Below are 19,994 nucleotides of genomic sequence, written 5' to 3'. Positions count from 1 at the left end.
CTCATTTGTTTGTTTAAAGGCCACAGACCTGGTCTTTTCTCCCAGTTGTGTGCTGGTTGGACCAATTTTTATGGACCCATAAAATTTCTGTTTCATGCCCTTCCACAAAGTCCTTGTATAACCTCAGTCAACACCTTTTAGTTTTCTGTGCCTCAGATCCTTACACTAGTAAAAAAATATTTTATCTGTGCTTAAATATAAGATCATGCAATATCTTTAAGTACCACTCATATCTAAAAATCATACAATTTAAACCTTCAGAATAAATTGCAGTGTCTTCACAAAGTATACTTCCACTCTGACGCACACCTCTATAACAGGTAGGGTTTGCCATTATGGAACTGTTCACCTACCTGCTAGATTGCTTTTGGTCTATGAAGAATAGAGAAGTGACTAAGCACTAAATGAGACAGGATCAAGTGGGAAAAATGACCTGAGGTCCTCAGATTGCTAATCTCTGGGGACATACAGATCTCAATTTCCTGACTAAGATGCATCACCAGTAAAACACCCACATACATACATAAAGCATTACATGTACTGTGAAAACAAATGAAAACGAGCCCTTTTAAAAGGTACAGCAGGTCTAACCTTAACCACATGCTTTTATATTGCAGCTCCTGTACTCCACCTGTATGAGTGCCACACACACTCACATTAGGTTATTTTTGTATTAACATTATGTTTCAGGAACAGCATGTCTTCACCAGGTAGGGCTCTTTACAGGGTTCAGTGCAGGATGAACTAAAAGATGATATGAGCCTACGAACAAAAAATACCAGCAAAAGAAACACAACTGCACAAGAGTCAACCACTGATCTGCTGAACTGCTATCGTACCTGGTTAGCAGGACGGCCACATCATGGTGTGCAGGGTTGACGTCACTCTTGGGGTTGACGCTCTTTTGCCATTTGCAGAAGCTGGCTAATGTCTTATCAGCATGGTGAACTATCTTCAAGCCTTGCTAATGGGAAATGAAGGAAAATATCACTGTAAAGACCACATGACATTGCAATAACACGTCAGTGATGCTAGCTGTGAAGCTGGGTAAAGTCACTGAAATGCAATTGATTACAGTTTTGCCTGAAGCTAGAGCCATCACTAGGAGCAATAACATCTATATATCTAACGTCTTGAATATTAAGTTAAAATTTTGTTATCTTTGTAATTAGTGTTGCTAATGAAAAAAGGAAGAAATTCCTATTTTTTTTGGTAAGTGAGCTTCATAAAACCCAAAACTGAACAGAAATTTTCCAACAAAAACATTTTATTTTCTCTTTAAAGCAAGTTTGGTTGGTGTAAAGAAAGTAAAGATTAATAAGCGTGCAACTATGTCACTCTTAATGCTGTGTGACCAATCGCATAATTAGGGAACAATTTACACGTTTAAGGATGTACTTCTTTCACAATATTTCTCAATTGCAAAAAGAAATAATGCACTTCATAGATGTTTCTTCCCCATTTATGATTAGATAGTATGCATTAAAGTTGCAGAAATTTCTTCTGCGATACAAAGTATGCAAAATAAATTCATCCAAAAGCGTACTTTCTTATTTCTGCTCTGACATGCATTATATCTTGCCTCAGTTTATTTAAGTAAAGTAAAATTTTTACAAAGCATCTAAATAACATAGACACCAGATATTCATTTCCACAACTATCTTAAAACCAGATTTTTAAGGATACCACCACTGTTGCTTCCAACTCTGCCATGCTCAACTCATCAGGAATCCACTGTCCATTTTCAAAGCTGCCACAGAAACTTAGCAACTACATTTTACTGAAGGACACTACGGACTGAAGATCCTAATTGTCCTGTCAGAAACTGAACTACATTTTTGCCTGCATATCCTCACATTGAGGGCTAGCTGTGTAAATTAGACTCTGTTCTAGTAATTCTCCCACAAGGCATAGCCTGCCTCCACAGCTTGGTTCACTGCCTTCAATAGCTTTGGATCCATCTGGCTTGTGATCTTAAACCGGGAGCCACTGAGAACAATCCCCTTATTGTGCTTCTGCAGTCAGAGCAGACTATGTCATGCACAGTGTTTTAAAAATGACTAGTAAAATTATAATAATCAGCATGTATTTACGCATGTAGCACAATATTTGTGAATGACAGGCACAGCAAATCGCTAATACATGCTTAGTATAGAGCAATTAGCATCCACTTAGTCCTTGTTTTGGAGTTTTGAAAAAGAACTGCTGAGGAAAATGTGTGTTGCAACTGCACAAAATTATATTTACTTCTTCAGAGACCTGTAAACACTCTAGCATTATACGTTATAAATACAATTCAGGTAATGCTGGGTGATTAGACTGTGAGTGATGACACATATATTAATTTCTGTTTCTCATCTAGTCTTCCTCATCAGGCCATATTCTTTTGACACTGGGGAGATTCCATTTCCCCCTTCCTAATCATCCTATTTTAATTGCATTTTCCTTGGGGATTTTATGCAGAAATACCTGAAGTCATGAGCTAAATACTGTGCTATCCAAGGCAGCATTTATCCTAAAAACAGACATGCGAAAGTCAACAGATTAATAGAAGAGTCAAATGAACAAATTATTTCAAGCAAACAAACCCTCCTAACCCTAATTATGCCTCGATGCATTCAAATCCCAAGTTTCTTAACTGACATTTTGAGGAAAATAAAAACCTTACCTCCTCCTCCTCAAAGAGGATGAGCCGGACCAGCACAATGTGAATTGCATTGCCAATGCTTGGATCATGGAACAGCCCTGTGACCTGTGCCAGAGCCAGGAGGTATGAGATTAACTGAATCCTCTAGCGTAGAACAGAACTTCAGAGAGAAAATATTACGTTTACTTTAAGCATACTGTCCCCCTTTGAGTTTTGGGGGTTTCTTTGTTTGTTTTTATCCTCAACACACTTCATTGAAAGTTTACTGAAATGCAACAACTGTTACAAACTACTGCAATAGGTAGCTCTGCCAAATGAGTGAAGATACAGGATTTGGCAGAAGTTACTAATTTAAGGAGCAAAAGCATAGACTTCTGCACCCAAGATTATTTCATGTCCACTTCTCCTGTAGAAGAACTCATTAGCTTTGGGCCTTCATCCCTCATTGTCATTTCAGCCACTTCAAAGTTCTTGACAAACATCAGCAGAAAAGAAAGCAACATCTACCGTCGCGCATTACTAACGGAGAGGTCCACTCAGGGTGAAAAAAGAGCGGAATATCAAATCTTCATGCTTTGATTTGATAAGAAGCAGCTTCTGCCACAACGAAGCAAAAGGAAGCCAGTATTAGGCAAAAGGTTATCAGTTAAATTGTGGGTACGGTTGTGCTTTCACAGCACAGAAGATGCTAAAAGGAAAAGGAAAGATAATGAATTCACACAAAAAAGAGCAAAACAGTAGGACAAGAATTGAACTTAGCAAAAGCTTGGCTCAGATGAAATGTAGTAATATCGTAGCAATGTCAAGCTAGGCAGGAAGAAAGGGAACCAGAAAAGGTACAGAATCTCTCTGTATGAAATATCTCATACATCACAAGAAATACAAATGGATAAAATGGATTGTGTTTGGGTCAAAACTGTTTTGGAGAAGACCATTAAAGGAGGCATTACTGGGAAAAAGGGAAAATTTGGCTTTTGAGTCCCAAGGTCTGACTTAGATATGGGTCTTTTTCACGGTATTAGATTGGAAATTGAATCACTATGGGTAACCTTAACATCTAAGTTACAGACTGCGCAGAAAATGGTAATACCTGTTTGTTCCTGAATCTGATAATGATAAGACTTTATTCCACATATTTTCCCCGTGTGGACAAAACCTTATGTAGTCAAATCAGCCTGGTGTTTGTTTACTCAGGCTCATTGTCTCACTAGCTAGTCAGACAGCTCAGCACACAGCCAGGCATATATTGTATAAAGACGAGGGATAGATCAGATACCATGGCTAGAATTTACACTGTGATTTTTTTCATAGATATAACATACAAGTCAGATGAGAAGGACATAGGAGAAGACATCCTCAACAGACTCTGCAAGGCCAATACCTACTATGATATAGATAGTAACACAAAACACCAGCTGTAGACAGCACCATGAAACACTGTTACTTTTCTTCTTCAATGTATTTTGGAACTTGCCACACAAGGACACATTAAAAGGTAAAGTTTTTTTCCTTTTAATGTGGACTTTATTAGGGGCACGATACTGCACTACTTGTCTGGAAAAAAAACAATAATTTTTCAAGTCTGCACTGGAAGAAAATAATAATTTAAAAAAACCCAAGTACCAATTATACCAGTAAGCAAATCATTTCTGTTAGGTACAAACCTAGGTACTAAGTGTCTTGGCTGAACTTTAATAAAAGCCTCTCTCTCTAAACTGAACTACCTTCATAATGCTAGAACAGAGCTCAAAATTACTACAATTTCCAGTAGGATCTGGGGTGTGTCTAATTTGCAGACATGGAAATGAATTGATATGCTTAAAACAACAGCACTTCTCTGTTGCTGCAACTGCGAACCCTGAATCATCAATGAGCACCAGGCTGCAAGGGAGGCAGGAGATTCAAAAACAGTAATTTCAGTGGAATGAAAATTAGTGCTAGAATTCATAGCTATGTAATATGGTCCTCACGACTAAGAACTGTAAAAGCTACTCTCACTTAAAATCCACAGAAGAAAATCACATTTATGCAAAATAAAAGGGAAAATAAAGATGCTAAAAAGATAGTTTTAATTAAAATATATTAAAGATACCCTTTCAGTGAACCAGTGTTACAGTTATTTCAGAGTGATTACTGACATCATCATTAAAATTAGCTTTGTTCATCTAACTAAAAAAAGAAAACATCGTACATACCATATTCATTATAGTGAGGATATATGATTCCACATGGTCACTTCCATGATATTCAACCATCTTACTGTCTGCAACTACAAGCGTCTCCACCCATCGTTCCTTGCTGACAGAGCGCCGAGAAACCTTTCTGACAGCCATGTGATTTCGTTCCCATCTCTCCCTCCGATGCTCTTGGTTTTGGAAAAAGATGAAGCTATCTGGAAAGGTAACAAGCAACATTGACTTCAAAACATTTCCAAGTCTGATTTACATTGTGTATAGCTGTACTACTTCTAGCTAGAATGGCAGCACCACAGAAGCATGGGACAATCGAGCTGGTTGGACCATGGGCGAGAAGGGACTTCTGGCTGCCACCTACCTGATCTGCTCAAAGCAGGACCAACTTCAAAGTGCCATCAGCTGGCTGAGGGCTCTCCCCAGTGAAGTGCCGAGTATCTCCAAGGATGGACTAAACAGCGCTCTAAAATACGTATTCAAAAGTTACCACCCTCGCACCTCAAAACGCCAGGTATTAAGATGCTAGACACAGAGCCAAGCTTAAAAAACCACACACCACAAATTAGGGATGCCCTTTTCAAGGAATTTCAGAACCTTCTAATGACGCCACTTCATAGTTTCAGATGAGACACACACTTTCTCTACATGCCGCCCTTATTCTCAGTAGTATGGTAAATTAAGCTTAGTACATGCCATCTGTTTTGTGCATGGAAAATAATCATCTTAGAAACCCTGGAGAGCAAGAATGTTTCACCAGCAGGTGTCATCTGAAGACCAAGGCAGCAAACGGCTGCAGGCTCCTCAGCGGCGTGTGTCATGTTGTCGGACTGGCAGGTGAGAAGCTAAAGTGCTTCCACTATAATTTTGGGATCCATGCATCCAAATCCTTTTGGGAAGTGCTCTTGCTCTTTAAAGCTGCTAACAACCTTGCACTGTGCTCAGTGGGGCTAATTACTCTCCCTTCACTCCAGCTTTGAGTACCAGCTGGCTGTGCTAACAGGGAAATAGTGGGAATGTAAATACACATAGGACTGAAAATGAGGTGAGAGATGCCAGTTCAACAGCAACTGGTGGCATTTTTCCAGCCAAGAAGCCAGAGGAACACTTCTGTTGGCACTGGGATTTCCCGAGTCCTAGGAAGGATCAGGAATGCTTGCTATTTTGATAGCTATTGCAGAAGTCCTTTGGCATCTCATTTGCGGAACAGGATGTCTTTACTGCAGGCTGTGCACACGTGCTGGCCGGGAGGATGGCTCCTGCCTCAAAGTGCTCACAGCCTGTTCAGCTTCACCTGCACTTCCCAACACTACTGAGGGGCAGGGGACAGTTATCCAGCATCACCTCCACCTCCCAGCACCACCGAGTGCTGAGGGACAGTTATCCAGACCACTCTTCCCTTGAAGCATGGATGACTTTGCAGCTAGGTCTCCAAGCCCTGGGTTCACACCAGCAGAAGATCTGTTACACCCGTGGCATGAATGCACTGTTTGCCCTTCAGAAGAACTAAGTTCAGCCAGAAGGTATCACTGGGGCTTACACATCTACAATGCGTGGCACCATTTGACTATTAACGATGTGTACAATATACTGTGCAGGATGTCTAGTATTCCATACTGTAGATTTGCAATATAATACATTAATAAATAATATTTGTAAGTGCATTTCTTTTTGCCTAAACCGGTGTTTGCATTTTAAAAGTTTTTAAAATTAAAAAAAAATTTTTTTTTTTTTACTATCCATACATTGTAACAAAAAAGCATAACTATATTGATTTCCCTTGTGATTACCAACCCAAATCACTGGTCAGTGACATCCTATGCACTAACACAGACTGTATCCTCTAGATATGTCAACTAGTAAAAAAATGTCGAAGAAGAAATTTCCCTTCCCACCAACTCAAGGCATGCAACGAGAAGCATGCATCTTTGCATCAATCCTGAAGAATAAGCTGCATGGAAAACTAGCTTCTTTTATACACAGAACATACTTTGCAGTATAAGAAAATAAAGATATTTTTCTTTTTTCTCTCTCTCTTTTTTGCTTTTCCAAGGGTAGGAGAATGGTCTACCACTGCTCTAACTCCCAAGGCAACTCCACAGTGCCAGGCTGCAGTATCATTCCTGCTGTCACCCGCTAAGCTTTGTTCAGTTATCTTAATAGTTACCTCTATTACAAGCTATTAACAAGCTGCATTTATTGCTCTGTTTTGTAGATTTGTGTGGTTTTCAACTTTTTGTTTTTAATGAAGTGCAGTTCTCAATATCTATGTTTTTTCAAGGCATTTTATACTACGAAAAACCTTCCCCACAGCTACCTGAACAGAAGATTTTTGTCAGGCTGCTAGCTAAGTGATTTGTTTCTGGCCAAAGGAAATATCACATCAGTTGTCAAGCTTTGTATTTGCATCCACTGAGGAGATTTGCTTATTGTCTGGACAGGAGACAGCTCTGCACCCAAAGGAGATAAAAATGTTTAAAGCCAGCCAGACTGCAGTGGTGAACAACCCTCAGGGAAGTGTGGAGAACTAACATCCCAGTTAAGCGTCAGGCTATGAATTACTGCAAAGCCTCAGAAGAGAGACCTGAGTTGTGAAAATTAATGCCACAGAACAAGAGGGTGCCTCAGACAAAACTCTCTCCTCAATGATGATCCTTCTACCTTCTGGGCAGGCACTACCTAGAAGGAGGGACTCACCTAAGGATTGAATCCCAGCCGTTTAAGTTTCCTGGCAGCTTTTGAGTTAGATGAAGCAGAGAGAAAGCCTCTTGGAGCTTCACTAGCAAATAGGCAGCTATAAAACATGGTTCTATTTCTGCTCTTATGTCTCCACAAATGATGGTTGCTTTACCAAGCTTTTCATTCTGAAGCAAAATCATCTCATTTTCTTTTTACCTTAAATTAGTGAAGTGCTGCAAATGATTTCCGCTCAGCTGATAAGTCACAGGCACTCTGCTCTCCAGGAATGGAAATCCTAACCTGGAGCCCATGAGTTCCGGAGTAGCCAAGACAAAAGGACTTCCTCCCCACATCCTTCCATGATAAATGCTGACCAGAGAAAACTCCACAAGAAGAAGAAAGGAAAAGGGATACCTGAACCCTGAGGGTTTCCGTGAATGTTTGAAAAAGAGATATAATATAGGTATAGTTTTGGAATCATTAGCAACAGAAACAAAGGTACTGCTGAAAGGATACACAGGATAGTCCAAAACTAAGTAAAAAGTAGGTTGGTAAGGGACTCGGCTGATAAACTGCATGAAATGCAAGTGGAAGTATTCAGATGTTTCTATCTATCATGGGAGAAAATTTTGCAGATATGAGATTTTTAATTAAAAAACCTGATTCAGCCAAATAGGTCTCACACAGTGTTACACAGGTCATATGTGATACCCAGCCATATCACTGTGTATCCCGCAGAATGAGGTAGATGACAAGATTTCATTAACTTCCAGTTAGATCTGGCTGAAAAGTTTCAGACAAGTTTTGTTTCCTTAAAAACCCAAAGTCCATTTTTTTAAAAACTGAAAAATAAAGACTGTCCCCTGAAACTATCCATACAAATGCCACCTGTCTAACTCCACATATAGTACCCTTAACTCTCGGTCACAAGGAAAGATTTTTATTACCTGTAAGCCTGAACTGCGTGTGGAAAAATAGCAGCATAACAACTTCTACAGCACAGGTTAATGATGCATGGCTTTCATGTAGGAAAGTTACACTCTCTCTTTTAGTCGACTTAATTTGTCATTAGATGACAATGGAATTATATTGTTATTTTATTAGCTCCTCTAAAGAAAGAGCTTTGTAACCGTTAAACATCAATGTTGATAGTTTCACTATAAAAAAAAAACACAAATTCTTCAATTTGAATACCAGATCTGCTCAAAATTTTGCTCAATTGGAGGTTTTTTGTTCAATTTGGGGTATTTTTTTTCCTCCAAAGTCCCTCAGAGAACAGGTATGACTCACCTCACTTAAAGGCATTCTACAGAATTTCCCATTTCAAAGTTCTTTTTCACCTCTGTTTCCTGCAGGTGTTGCTCACAGCAGAATGCCAGCAGCATACAGCGCGATGCAAGGAGACCTCAAGGTGCTAACTGCACACAGCCACTTTTACCATCTTTGGGGATGCAGAGAGCACTTTGAGGAAGCAAGGTGAAAATGTAAATTCTCAGGAGAGGAGAGTGAAGCCTATGTCTGAAGGCTGTCAGACATGATACAACAGCACAGATTTATATCTTCACTTTCTATCCCCACCTCCTTTTGCTTTGCACAAGAGCTCTTTCATTTTTACCACTCTATATTATTCACAGTCAAAGCTAGCTCTCCAGACATGAGGTATGAAAAATGTTAAGGATGCTAGAATAATAAATCCCACGCTGTTCAGAAATTTCTACATCACGGTTATTCTCATAACCTTCACTATACGGATTTTTTCCTAAGATATGTCTTTAGTTTGAGTATAAACAAACAGACTGTAGCTTTGCAGAAGTAGTGAGTTATTCAAGAATTCAGTAAGCACTGAAACCCAACCACTGTATAATAGGACATGAATAAACATATGAAATCATCACTAATAACAGAGATTAACCTAGAGCTAAAAAGAACAAAGCCAACTGTAGACTAAATAAAGGAAAGGCTGAGGAATGACTCAGCTAATAAAAATTAAGACAAAAGAAATCAGCAAAGTTTTATGAAAAGTGAATATTACCAGCAACCTTTGAGTCAGATCTAATAAAGGACTTGGGAAGGTCCATGGAAAGTGCCCTAGCCACCACGCTTCTGGACAAAGGCAGCAGCACCCTTTCCTCCTTCACTCACGTTTTGTGAAAGACAGCAAGTTTGGTTCTAGGGTCCGAATCCTGATTTCTGACAGGGGCAATCCAAGACAAGGTGCCTCTATCTTTGAGAGGTGGAGTGTGAGACATGCACCCGGTCAGCATTCTTCAGTGGCTAACTCCCCAAACAGCATGCTGCCTTTTCGTGTTTCTACCCATAAACAGTAGTTTTCCCCCTCCCTACAAGGAGGGAGATCAGCACAGGCTTCTGCCCAACCTTTCCAGTCTGGTGAGCCCTGTACCAAAATGGCACTAAGGCCTGGAGCCACAGGGCCCATACCACATACCCTGAAAGCACAGAGCTGCAGGAGCTGGTGGCAGGCAGATGACACCAGGTCCCCCTCAGCGCTCCAAAAGCCACGGTTGGGAGAACTACACATCTCATCCCTGACAGGCCTAGTGAGGCCGGCCTGCACAGCCACGGCTGCCTCTCCTCGTCCCATGGCCGACAGTGATCCAGATAGCCCAGCAGCCTGCAGGGGCTCTTGCCCACACTCAGCAAGCAGGAGCAACGTGGGATTTGGGTTGAATTGTCCAAGATTCACGTGCAGCTCCAGAATCAGAGGTCTGTCTCCTGCCTTCTAGGCAGGAAAGCAGCAATATTTATAAAAACCTACCCTTTCCTATGATCACTTGCAATACTGGTCAACTGGTATGTTTGGTCAGCAAATTCCTAGCTTGCTCTATTTCAAAATGCAGCAGACTGGTTGCTACCAATATGTGTTGTCTTGAGCAGCACAGTATCATCACTCTAATATCTGAGTTACTGTGGGAACTTCCTATTTATCTACAAAATTCAGAAAAGCAACAGCTTATTCAGTACAAGATGTGAACTCTTTCCCATTTTCTAACTATCTGCTGGAATAAATGAGGCAGAACAAAACTAGTTCTGAATGCTGATAGCGTAAGAGGAAGGGCTCACGCACTATACGGAAAAGCTGTTGTAAAACAAGGAAGAAAGAAAGAATGCAAATTTAAAACAGAGTAAGTATCCAAACCATCTCCTTTTTGAACATTTCTGAACGGACTAAGCTAAATCACACAATTGCTTTCTAACTGTCAAACAACAGTGTTCACACAGGGAACTAGGACAGCTATTCAATCACGTATTACCCCATGTTGACAAGCCCCAAGACCAAGAAAGATGATCCCATGAAGACTCAACAAAAATAAACACAGAGAAAGAAAACCTGCATCTTGCAAGAAGGAAAACTTGCAAGCTTTGTTAACTTCAACATTCCTGCTGTCAAAAATATGACGTATCAAAGAGTGGAGTCACACCACTTCTGCAGAATGAAGCTAAAATTGGATCTGTGAGGACTGATGCACTGAATCAGATACTGCTGCTAAGTGTGTCTGCCACACATTACCACGCAGGCTGGAAGGACAGAATGATACATGTCCTGAGCCACTGGCATCAGAAGGTGTAAAGAGAACATCATCATAGGAAACAGCTATATCTAGAGCTGCCTGCGTATGTTTTACAAATAAGATTTTCCTCCTTCTGTCTGAATCTTCTAATTTTTTTCTTTTTTCTTTTTTTTTTTCCCCAGAGTGTACCCAAGGCAAAACAATTCCAAATTTTCTCATATTTTCTTGGTAGGAAAATCCTGCTCCTTCCTTCTTGATTCTAGTACTTTTAGTTGCCATCCTACCATACTGTATATGTACTGCTCACAGTAATACAAGACAGTCAGGAGAGTTAAAAACGAAAAAGAATAGAAGCTACAGGGAAAAATAACCTGACCCTTTCCTACCAGGAAAATAGGAAGTAGGGAAATTAATGCTTTTTTAAAAACTTCTAACAAGAAAAAATATATTTGCTAATTAACAGGACATATGCAGCAACTATAAAAGCCAAAGACTTTGAAAATCCCTCCAAGCTGCAGTAGAGTAACACTGTAATAATTATGTAATAAATACAAACTACAGCTAGAAATAACCTGTGAACAAAAATTGCATGAAACACCAGATTGCCATCTCTCCATTCAACAGAACTTCACTAACCCCAGAGGAACTGGTTGTAAGGTATAGAGTTCTGCACATAAGTCTCCATAAGATTACATTTTCCGCCTAAGATTAGAGTTTTCACTTCTTTTTTTAAAGTTTATTTTAGTCAGCTCCTAAAACTGCCTGGTTTTTGTCTGGCTTCCCTTAGACATTAACACTTACTAGACAGTGAAGTATCTAGAAGTGGTGGATTAATTACTCCCTTCACATTTAGCAACCACATTTCAGTCAAGGTTGCACATAAGAGTACAACACTGCAGGGACAACAAAAAACTACAGCTGTATAAGATGCATTTCTATGACCACATTACTCAATGTGGCTTGAACTTTCCATGTTCATTCACTTAGTAACTTTAGTGGCTGGTCCCTCTTGTTTTGCTGATAATATTAATGCGATGGATGAGAAAAACAAGGTGACTTTTCTATGAATTCAATCTAGTACTTAGTAAGTCAGCATTTTAAAACAATTTAATTTGCAGTGCAATTCTGTTTTCATTTGATGAGACAAGTATCTTCTGGAAAAGAATATCTCAATACAAAGTAGACTTGTAAATTAAAAATTCCCAATAAATTATGTCAATACCTTAATGTCTGCAACCAAATAATTTAAGAACCGTTGACCTAAGAATGAAAGAAAAATTTAGATTTGGGAGCCAATACGATGCAAATAAGAATTTAATCATATGGTCTTTATTAATATTTTTCTTCTTTCTATGTGTCTGTAGGAAAATTCACCTGCGTGAAATGAAAGCAAAAACTAAAAGCGACATCTTCATGGAGATGTCTCCACATTGTCAGAGCTGATCTGTTTTCCAATGAGGTTAACCAAACAGTATCCAAAAGTTCTTGAATCAGACTACAAAAATTTCTATTAATGTTCCGTAAGTTTCATTTGCATTAGAATGAAGAAAAACAAACTGCTTATATGTTGGTGATCAGCGGTCATTATACCTGCTTAAGTCAGGAATAGGACTAAGGCTAAAAGGCTACAAGGAGAATCTTATCCTGGCAATATTCCTTAAGCTGGTATGCTGCAGGTAAGTACGTGTAGGTACTCCAGCATTCAGTGGCGGAAGAAAGGATTGAAACTCTGCAAGGATGCATATTTTGTGGAAAATCTCACAAGTATAGAGAGGAGGACAGCAATGAAACAGCTGTATCCAGAAACTGGCAGTACAGGTCACTGGAGTGCTCATTAGCTCTCTGAAGTTACCTGAGGGATTTCCAGCACAGGCACCCAACTGCTGGCTGCCCCGAAGCCACACTTCAAGATCTGATGAGAACTTGGTAACAGTGGAAGGGGATTATCAACACAGGAAAAGGTGCCAGGAAAAAGCAAAACAGTGCTGGAGGGGGCAAAGGACCAGAAGGGTCTGCTGAGGATTGCATACCAAGGATTTGGGCAGCCTGAGAGATTTAGATAGCAGGTCTGCTCACCCCCATGGGCAGAAGAGTGCTAGAAGGGCTGCAAGCTGGGCCAACTGCAGACAGCTGCTACAGGGTGCAAGAGGCATGTCAGGGGGGACTCTGCTTCCTGGGCTCTGATGAGCTTGTGTACCTGTATGCTGTGCCACAGGGATGGAGGAGAGTCGCTCCTCTTGGAGAAAAAGAGATTCATCAGCTTATGCACACACATATATATTTAAATGCATAATATTAACTACATCTAAAACTCTGGTGAACATTTGCAGTCCTCTCTTTAAAAGAATCACTGAATATAATCACAGCTGATTCAGAGATTTTAAGCAAACCGGTGCACTTCCGCGTGTAAACATTTTATTTCAGAAACGTTACGCAGTTCCTTTTTTCTCAGACACTGAATTCTGCATCATACAGCTATCTATCAAAGTCCTAAAAAGAACAAGTGTTTTGCTCTGCTCCCCGATAGAAACATGAGCCAAGGTACAGCAAAGAAGAGAGGTATCATATTAGCCTAACACTCTCCTGAGGGCTGTAAGCATGTGCTTCCCTCCGCACCTGGTTGCTCCTTTAGCCAAGGTGCAAGTTTGTTGGGCTCTGACCAGGGACACACAGCTGCAGAGCAAAACAGAAGGGCCTGGGATTCCCCTGGAGAGGAATCAGGAGACCTCTCTCCCACTTGCAGTTCTTGCTCAACTCTCTGCAAATAACTCCAGCCTTCCCTGCCTGCCTTGGAGAGGACTGCCTACTTCTCCAGACATCCAGCATTTCCACACTGTTTTCTTCAAATTTGCAAGAACTAGGGACTCCCTCTACACCAAAACCACCCCCCACCAAGATACTCTTCAGAGAAGCCTGCATGTACTGTTGCTATCGCCATAAAACCAATATGCCCCACACTGACGTTTTGCCTATTTATATTCCCCTATACATGAGAATCAGAATGAACATGGGGGGGTGGTTGAGAGCCTCCATTTTTTGCTCCTCTAAGACTCCAAGATTCAACACGTACTCTACAGGAATTCCTATCTGACTCATTATCATTTCCCTTTAGTAAATACAGCAAGAATAGCCACTTGCTTCCCTCTGCACTTGCAAATGGTAGAGAAGCAGCTGGGATCAGCTGCTCTTACCTCCTCTGGCAGAGGGATGAGAAGCAGCAGCAAGATGCCACCGCTGTTACCCAGCTTGCCGGGTGGTCCTACAACAGGACGCAGCCTCCGACAGGTCCTACAACAGGACGAGCAGGCTGCGACCCTGCTGCAGCTCATACTTTCAGCCTCACAAAGAAATCTCCCAGTTAGCAGCTACTGAATCTCAGCAGTTTGGTTTGCAACTGTTTGTGAAAAGTGTGGCTGTTGAACAAGCTATTTCACGTCACCCACCTTTGCCTGCCTGCTTGGCCAAATCTCTGCTTTCCTCTGGTCCTCTTCCTCTAAGCCCCAAACAACTCTCTTCACTGGGTTCTCTTCAAGGTGTGAGCTCAGCCGCAGCACCTGCATGAGATCCGATGTGTCCCTCTTCACACCATTTTTATGGCCTGTTCTTGCTCTCAGCTGTTGGCACGTGCTCTCCTGCCTTCTCCATCCTGCTCTGCTGTGCTCTGGGTTGAAGACAGCTCACAAAGTGCTGCTCAGCTAATCCCCCAGGAAGCTCCACATCTTCGGAGCATTCAAAAACAGAAAACAGACAGTTGTGCCTTTCAGACTTTCTTTGACCTTGCACATTAACTAGCCACTCTCTCCTAGCTAGAAATTTAAATCATGGAGAGATTTTTCAGCTGAGGGCCAGCATTCACTTTGCTTTATAGGTGGCAGATTTTGTCAGTTTTATTTGTGACATGAACATTACAAAATACAAGACTTAAGGTTATGAATCTAAGTTAAAAGGTTGATATCTAGCAGGTCTTAGGTGAACCACACAATGAATCACTTTGGTGCACCTAATGGAACAGGACCCACTTCTATATATATGGACAGGCTGAGGATAGAACAGACTGCAGGAACATTTAGTGACCCAAACAGGTCCTCTAAGTTGTGTCAAAACTGCTTAGGTCACCATTGAGTATATGAGCTCTATCTCCCCAAACTGTCCCAAATGCATGGGGGACATCCCAGTGGGTACCATGAATGAACACTATCTCTATATATTGAGTCTCTATAGAAAAACTAACAGCTACTGAGTCGTTGCTTTGGGGAAGCTGCTCATAGTTAGCAAAGGAGTTTCATTTCTCAGTATAAATTTTGCTGTCATGAGGAGGGCTCACAGTCTACAGAGGCTCTGTAATGAAACAGAAATTTAAATAGTATTCTGTATTAACTGACTCTCACTAGCATCTACATCACATTGTCTGTATAAAACACTGAGCAAATTTGTTCTTCCCTTCTCACTATTTCCCTTGACTTCTGTAAGTCAAAGCCAGGTCTTCCCTTTTCCACTGTTATTACTAAAAAGAGTAATTTTGCAGAGTTCTTTGCACTTGGGCAATATTACCAGAGCACTGGACCTCCATTTTATGGTGACTTGTCTCATTGTTTTCTATACACACAGATTATTCTCAATAGCACCTTAAAAGACATTACGTTTGACTTCTTTTTATAATTCTAGTACTTGGTTCATTCACTGCCAGAGAGAAGAGAACAAACACTGATGGCATTTGTGCGTTAGCAGAATAGGAAAAGTGTGGCAAGAGGTTAAACTCAGCAGTGACATCCAGTATAGCTCGTATCTGATGCTATGTTACTAGTCTTAACTATTCAAGTTGATCCCCCACAGTTCAAGCACATCTGAAGTCATCCACAGCAGTGTTTTTGGACCACGGATGATCCATGAGGCAGCTACAAAATAGTTTAAAAAGCTAACATTTCTACACACATGAGCAAGCCAACAAGGTAAGAATAATAAATGGTCACTCGAAGCTTAGCCTGCTTTTTATTTGGATATCATTTATGGCAACTCAAGGCTCAAAAACACTATCAGCAGTTAGTAATGTGTAGCAGTCTTGTTTTGCTATGTATTAGCACGAGGCATATTCATTGAAATATTATTACAGTGTTCACTTCTGATATTATTACAATGTTTAATTGGTTGTCTCTCCTGTTGTAGACCCAAATGACAAAGAAAATGCTACTCTCACTTATGGATACCATCCAAAGCTGCATGAAATTTTTCAGTCTGCTACTTTTGTCACCAAAGATCCATGTCAACTAAAACAATTCACAGATTAATGGTGATTCCTTAAAATTGATTCAATCAAAGAAATGCCATGAAAGTCAAATGTTTCACTTCAACATTTTCCAAATGAGACAATTTGATTTTTCTTAAATTATACAAGCATCATCAGACTGAATGCAGTTCAGTTTACTTAAATCAGGCTGAATAACATAAAAACTGTAAATGTTTCATTTAAGCCTAAGAATTGCAAATGGTTAATTTGAGCCTGAGCAAGACACTTTTAAGCCTGAAATAACTTTCTAATTTTGCTTTTGTTTTTCACCACAAAATGTTTCAGAGTGCATTCCAACATACCTGTCATTTCCCCTTTAAACTCAAATCCCTCTTGTTTTCCAGTTTGACCAAAGAACCAAACTTTTTTAGACAAAACACAACCACCTGGTCAAACCTCAGAAATTGCTGCAGAAAGCTTGCTTCCGTATTTCCATATGGAGAGGCAATCCTCCCTCACTCCAACCTGACTTCTATATTTTGGATTAATGAGGAACTCTACTACACTGATAGAGCTGCCCTATTCCTACTTGAACCTCAGCTAGGAAACACTGACACCTTTGGCTTTCTGCGAATGGCATCTTTACCTTTCCAAGCCATCCCTGTTGGCAGAGTTCAGCAGCCTCGCTGCCCCAGGCAAGATGCTCCTGCCAGGGCGCAGAACATGTGCCGCTGCCTTGGTTCCTCTCCAGACAACCTGCCCTTTGCGTATCAAGGATATATAAGCCACTCCTGCAGCTTCATAGTACAAAATGGCACTCCATACTCTTAAGTCCACTCCTCCAAGATAAAATGAGAGCTTGCCCTATCAGGCTGTAAACTGTACAGCTTTGCCTACTCCAGGAATTTAAGCAGGGCAGGGAACGCTCCCAGGCACTGGAACTTGTTTGCCCACTCTATTAACAGGGACAGTCCCTGTCACTGCTTCAGCCGGGGCTGATGAGCACTCTCTCAAACAGTTCCCAAGCATGACACAGGAGGGGACACAGGCCAGGCATCCTCCTCTGTAGTCAGGATGTGGCCAATCTGTTTCAGAGGCTTTACAAAGAGGCTTTGGGAGAGAATTTAATGTATGGACACAGACCGCTCTGTGCTACTGGGCTGCAGAGCCAAAGAACGTGACATATTTCATTTATTAGCACAAGTGTGGTCTCACTGTGTAACAACAGCAGTTGGCACAATTATCTACAGGGCTACAATACAAAAGTAAAAGCCAGCTCAGCACTTACCTGATGGATAGAAAGGAATTCCATAAAACACACTAAGAAGTATTTGGAATCCCACTGGCATCTTTTAAAAACAAAATCTTTTTCAACCAAAGTTATTAAAGAGGAAATCAATTCATGTTCCTCATATAAACTGCCTGCCTTTGTGGCTACCCTATACCTTTGAAATGTTAGGTTTTAGCAACATGTTTTGGTGTAATTTTAGTGTAATTTTATCATTCAGGTACTCAAGTATGCTTACATTTCTAAGAAATAACAGTTTCTATTTCAGCTTTCAAAATGTCTTGCTTAAACAGGTGCATGCTTCAAATTGTCTTCTTCGAGATGTCAACAGAGAATTATTTGATACCCCCTATGCATGGGAATTAGGGAACTTAGCTGAAATCAACCCAGATGGCATCTCTTTGTGCTCTGGCCCTGCCACCACATAAGTCCTTTGCTGGATCGCAACAGGACAGATTCACCTACCTTAACTTCTCCAGATGTGAAAGTAAGTCAAGAATTAGGTTAAAAGTATCTTTTCAAGACTAGATCTGAGAGACTTCTCCAGCTGTAACATGACAGTCACATTATAAAGCATTAGACAGTAACTGAATTCATGCCCAAGCATGAAACAGGTCAGCATTAAAAAAAAAAAAAAATTGGTTCTAGACAGATATTTGGCTCAGTACTTGCAGATTTGACCAGTTCAGGAAATAACTTGATCCCTTATATCCTAAGTAGCTAAGTAAATATGTATGAGAATGCATTTACTTATACAAATTAACGAAGTATCCAATAAAATACGCATGGGATTATTCCACTGAGCACTAAAGATTTCCTAGTTTAATAACTAATAGTTTTAGAATTGACCCTCAGCTGCCTTGAAATCCTGAATTTTAATATGAAAGGACAGAAGAATACCAAGAAAATATTCTGTATTACATTTCCCTTTTTTCTACATCTTAGCTTAACTCTCTGCTAAACCAGAAGACAGAACCCCATTTTTACAGAAATTACCAGAAAGTATGCCCAAATTTTATGTCCAGCAAACACATCTCAACTGACAGGGACAGCTTCACTTCTTCTGTGCCGCTGCTATTCCTTTCCCACTCTCCTCTCTGACAGGTTCAGATCCCCCTAGAAACATGGCAGTATCAAAGCTAGTTTCCCTAGCAAAAACCAACCCTATGAGAAAATTCAGAAGCATCTCTAACACAGTGATATCATTTCCCTCACTGCAATTCAGTTTTAGTACATAAAAGCCTAGAAATGACAGATCAGCCTGAAGATGCCAACAGAGACTCATAGTCAGAAAGCGCTTATCTGGACTAGCAGAACAACAGCTAATGTCATTAACTTTGTAATAGAACTAATTAGCCATTGAAACGGACTGCACAAATCCTGCTGTTGGTCTTCTAATGTTACTTTTGGGGGATTTAATTTTCAACCACTTTTTTCCTTCCTTTCTCCGGTTTCACCAATTATGGGAAAACAGTATTTTCTTCCAGCATCACTCAAAGCCATGATGACTGATTTCCATCATGACAGGACAGTGAGGAGCAGGATGAGCAGTGAGCTATTATGGGGAAGCAGGGGTCGAAGCAGGAGAGAATGAGTGGATCCTACTCCTTTGCTCACTGGCTATTCTAGAAATACCCCCAAAAGATTCTTCCCTAAAATAATATAGCCTTTTGAATCTTTTTGGCACCATTGTAGGATGTGAGATTTGAAGGCAGAATGGAGGAGCGGACAGCCTTGGGCGACAGTTATCAAGTCAGTTAATTTCTGCACCTCATCTTTCCCATCTCCCAATCTTCATGCACCTGCTGAAAGACCTTCATGACACATAAGCCCAGTTCTCATGAATTCGCCATCCATCAGTAAGTGAACGTTTCTGGCACAGCAATGTGCTATGCATACAAAATAGCCACAACAGTACATAAATAATTCCAGAAACTTGAATAGTTAAAAAAAAAAATAATAATAATAATCTCAGTTCTAAATGTTTCAAAGATACTTTGAGAAATGTAAACTACCACAACTAAATTAATGCATGATGTGTTTGTTATGAAAGAGAAATGGCTACTCATGCAACAGCTCTTTCAAGTGGTAATTAACCTACGCCTTTTAATCAGTCTGGTTTAAGTTCAGATTGCAAAGGAGAATAAGAGAAAGAACGTCTGGAATTAATCTTGAAATGAACATTTATTATTTCATAGCTTGATATGATACCTTTTAGAAATGCTGCCTATGCTGTAACTTTCCTGCCTCTGGGTTTATACAACCAAGGTCATTTGGCCTTCTTCTGGACCAGATGTTGTTTTTTCCCATTCCAGTTCTCATTGAAGCCTGCATCTCTGAGAAAACTCCATGTAACATTTATCAGTCCCACCAATGTGCTCAGAGGAAAAACCACAAGCCAGAGCTTTCGCGATGCCTCCGTGCTCTTGGCTGAGGC

At 40.4% G+C, this 19,994-nt stretch overlaps 1 protein-coding gene across 1 annotated transcript in view; it reads right to left on the bottom strand.

The window, feature by feature from the left end:
- Nucleotides 1–19,994, bottom strand: part of LOC112982185 (A disintegrin and metalloproteinase with thrombospondin motifs 12) — a 175,034-nt gene that overhangs the window by 74,725 nt on the left and 80,315 nt on the right. Inside the window, exons 4-6 of the mRNA XM_026098382.2 lie at nucleotides 4,843–5,039; nucleotides 2,669–2,752; nucleotides 840–964 (exon numbers count right to left, since the gene is read on the bottom strand). Of these exons, the coding sequence (XP_025954167.2) occupies nucleotides 840–964; nucleotides 2,669–2,752; nucleotides 4,843–5,039 (406 nt within the window). The remainder of the gene's footprint in view (nucleotides 1–839; nucleotides 965–2,668; nucleotides 2,753–4,842; nucleotides 5,040–19,994) is intronic.

This window comes from Dromaius novaehollandiae, chromosome W, assembly GCF_036370855.1.
Source record: "Dromaius novaehollandiae isolate bDroNov1 chromosome W, bDroNov1.hap1, whole genome shotgun sequence".
Classification (NCBI taxonomy): domain Eukaryota; kingdom Metazoa; phylum Chordata; class Aves; order Casuariiformes; family Dromaiidae; genus Dromaius; species Dromaius novaehollandiae.
This window is presented reverse-complemented; position numbering and strand designations above follow the sequence as displayed.